The 3959-nt window shown below is 34.3% G+C and overlaps 1 protein-coding gene across 1 annotated transcript; it reads right to left on the bottom strand.

Annotated features, from left to right (window-relative positions):
- Positions 1-2838: 2838 nt before the first annotated feature.
- LOC149227116 (uncharacterized) lies at positions 2839-3339 on the bottom strand. Its single transcript, XM_089380411.1, has one exon. It carries the CDS (start codon positions 3337-3339, stop codon positions 2839-2841), a length of 501 nt encoding a protein of 166 aa, XP_089236537.1.
- Between the last annotated feature and the right edge of the window lie 620 nt (positions 3340-3959).

Below are 3959 nucleotides of genomic sequence, written 5' to 3'. Positions count from 1 at the left end.
AAGAGCATATGTGATATAAGATTATTGAAGCCAGGGGAGGACTTTGATCCAGGTGGATGTTGGTGGCCACCCACCTATCCCTCTTGGATTCCCACAACTGTCTCTTTCAGTTTTTCAGTTTCCTTAATTATAGCACAATTTACTATTTTTAGTAGTTTTTCGGGTCCTAAACTTCCGGAGTTGTTTTGAGGCCCTAAATGACGTTTTTCTGGCAATCTACTGCCAGTGATTTTTTGTTAAAATTATATTTTCCGTCGTAGTCCACGGAGAGATCTTTCCAATGGGGTATCATGGGCGTCAAACATAGATAATATGACCAAGTCACGACCCGGGGAAGTTGGTTTCCCAACTAACCCCAATGAGGCACATAAATTCTTGGTGTTACATCTGTTCGGGTTAGGGTTTTGGTTGTTTAGGGTTTTCTCTTATTGTTCAATAATAACAAGGCCCGTAAGCCTCATTGTAACGTAGTTCAGAGGAATGTAGCCAACACATCCATTCTCAGAGATAAGCTACCATCGCCCGAGCTAGTCTTATTTCCATTTCTGTTTGTAAGCATATTTTAGTATTTTACATTAATGAGATGAAGTATTATTTCTGCTGCATCTTTGTATTTATGGTTATATCTATAATTTGTTGCATTCCTGTTTAAATCTGGATAAGTGGTATCAGAACAGTCTGCTCATTCTCTGTTTTTCTTTGCATGTCCCCAACGAGGTCGGGATATGAGGAGTTAGGGCTTGAACTGGTTGAACCTTTACAAGATCCACCTCAAAAATCTCGACGGTCTCTCATGGAGGAAGACAAGAAAGATGATGGGGCAGGAGATCCTATCAAAATCTTGCTCGAAGAAGCCCTCGAGCGACAAAGGAACGTGATGATGGACAACATTTCCCAGATCCTTCAGCGACTACCCAGGGGCGACACATCTAATAGCTACTTTGGAAATACCACACCCTTTAAGGTACAAGTTAATTTTTAAATCCCAATATTTGAGGGTCAGATAGATGTAGATGTCATAGATAAATGGTTAAATTTGGTAGAAGGGTATTTTCTTGTTCATGATTTTTCTAGCCGGGAAAATATTACTTTCACTCTTCTCAAAGCTACGCCCCACGTCAAGGACTGGTGGGAAACCTACTGGGAGTAGAAGGATGAAAATACGACCTCACTATTTTCAGCTGCACCCAGTTGGAATTCATTCCGAGATGCCATCAAGGAGTAGTACTACCCCGTCAGAAGCTATGAAGATAAATACATAAAGTGGAAACAATGTAAACTATGAAACGGGAACTATAAACTCAAAACGGGAACTCTGGCCAAAAAACCTCGAAAAAACATCAAAAACAGTGCTAAAAATGAAAAGTGTTGATGTTGGAATAACACCATTTTTTTTCTTGGGTAAATTTTCAACATGTTTTAAAAATGGCGGTGAAAACAAATTTTTTGAGCAAAAAATATCCAAAAAAAACCCTCAAAATGAAAAGTGTTGATGCTGGGAGAACACTTTTTTTTTTTCAACAGTAAAATTTCAACATTTAGAAATAATGGTGTAAAATATTTTATCATGAACCCGAAAAACATTAAAAAATAAAAATAAAAAAAAAAAAAAAAAAAAAAAAAAAAAATAATTAAAACAATGAAAAAACACAAAAAAAAAAAAGTTAAGAAAAATTAACAAAACATAGATTAAAATATATACTAAAAGGAAAATATAAAATAAAAATAAAAACGAAAAAAAAAGTCAATCATAAAAATATAAAAAAAACAAAATTAATGATAAGAATTAAAAAACTAAAAAAAAAAAAAAAAAAAACTATAAACAATTAAATAGTAAAAAAAATATTTAAAAAAATGGAGAGAAAAAAGAAAAAGATCTTGTAAAACATAAAAAAAAAATTGCCAAAAAAAAAAAAATGGAAAAGAAAAAAAAACATTTAAAAAAAACAAAAAAATTAAGTAGGTGAAAATAGAAAAATAAAAAATTTAAGAAAAAACTAAAAAACTAAAAATTAAAATTAAAAACCAACTAGATCTACAAAAATAGAAAATTAACAAAATAAAAATAAAAATTACTAAAATTAAGATTAAAATGTTGATTACTTAAAAAACAAATATAAAAATATATATAAAAGATAAAAATAAAAAAATAAAAAGTGTTAAAAAATATTATCTCACAAACCATAAAAAATTTGGAAAACAAAAAAACAAAATTAAAATATATATATAAACTAAGTAAGTAAAAATAGAGAAATTAAAAAAAAAAAAACATTAGCAAAACTGGAAAAAAAAAATTAAAAAATTAAAAAAAACTAGTTTAAAAAAGAAAAATAGAAAATTAACGAAAAAAATTGAAAAACTACTAAAACTAATATTGAAAAAAAACAAAAAAATACGTAAGTTTTATTAAAAAAAAAAATGTAATTATTTTTTATTAAACATACATATTTTTTTTTTTCCACTGGAAAAATCCGTAATATTTCATTAATATATGAAAGATTACATATGTAGATGCTGTGAAGCATATGCCTTTGTTCACTGTTTTGCTGTACATTTTCTCAAAATTTGCATATCTATGCTGTATATGATTCTGTTACATTTCTCTATATGCTGTGTAAAAATTGATGCCATTTTTGGCATTCATCAGTCTATACAAAAAATATATATCATGTTATACAGTCATTTTATATATAACTGCTGTCAAAAAGCTGTAAGTTATGTTGCCTGTAGACCCGCTGTTGGATATGTCGGGTCTATAAATGGCCGATGGTAATATTTCCGCTCCTGCTGATCCAAAAATTCTGTGATTTCCCATAGTCCATTCTCCATCAACGCGGCCTACTTGGAAAGCTTGTCAGCATCCTGGTTATGTTCTCTGTATATATGAGAAACATGGATTTGGTTAAATGCTTCCTTAAATATAAAGACTTCATCAAGCAAGACATTTAGTGTGTGTGAGTGACAAGCAGTTGTTCTATTGATCCAATTTGTGACTATCTGAGAATCGCCAAAAATGTTGATGCTGGTGCATTGGTGACTTAAAGCAAAATGAAGCAGATGTCGAAGGGATATGAGCTCTGCATAATTGTTAGTTCCGACTCCCAATCCCACTTTGATGTGGTAATAATGACTCGCGGATTTGTGAAGGATGATTCCCCCACCGCAGCTTTGCGCATTTGCTGCCCCATCAAAAAAAGCCCACGGGGTGCCCAGATCAATATTAGGAGGAGGGGTCTGTCTACGCTGTCTTGGGGGCGGAGGGTTCGGTAGTTCATTGTATGCGGATATGATGCCAGCTTCTATGAGTGGCCACTGAGCCTCCCGGTCTTCAAATATCATTTTGTTCCTGGTCCTCTAGATAGACTAGTTTACGATGATGGGGAGGTTCACAACCTTCGAGCCCCTGTGTTTGTTTCCCCATTCAATCCATGTATTGATAAGGTCTGTACCAATCCATTCTCCCGAGTAATGCACATAAGGTTTGATGTTTTGCCAAATATGTTGTACAGTGGGGCATCGCATGAATAGATGTTCAGTTGATTCTATGTCGGATTTACACAGCACACATCTCGAAGGCCCATATATAGCCCTGCGCTTGAGGTTTTCGCCTGTGGGTAATCTATTACGGAGGACACACCATGTGAATAGTTTTGATCTGGGCGACGCTGATAGCTTCCAGATATGGTGCCACCATCTGTCTAGTACCTCCGGTTTCCTGTGTATGATGATTTGTTTGTATCCCTCTCGTGGAGTATATAATCCACTTTCAGCCTGCTGCCAAATGAGTTCATCTGGGCCCTCCACTATTCTGATATGAGATTCAGTGAGCGCAGCACAGAATTCTCGCCAAGGTATGAGCCATCTGTTCGGGAGATTTAATTGTGCAGCGGTCATCCAGGCCTGGTGGAAGATATCAGAGCCCTCTTGATCTGCAATCTGAGCGATCACCCTGATACCGC

This window comes from Pinus tabuliformis, chromosome J, assembly GCF_031772625.1.
Source record: "Pinus tabuliformis cultivar Carrire ecotype Pingquan chromosome J, CPIR1, whole genome shotgun sequence".
NCBI classification, from domain to species: domain Eukaryota; kingdom Viridiplantae; phylum Streptophyta; class Pinopsida; order Pinales; family Pinaceae; genus Pinus; species Pinus tabuliformis.
Note: the sequence above shows the minus strand (reverse complement) of the source record. Positions and strands in the feature narration are given on the sequence as shown.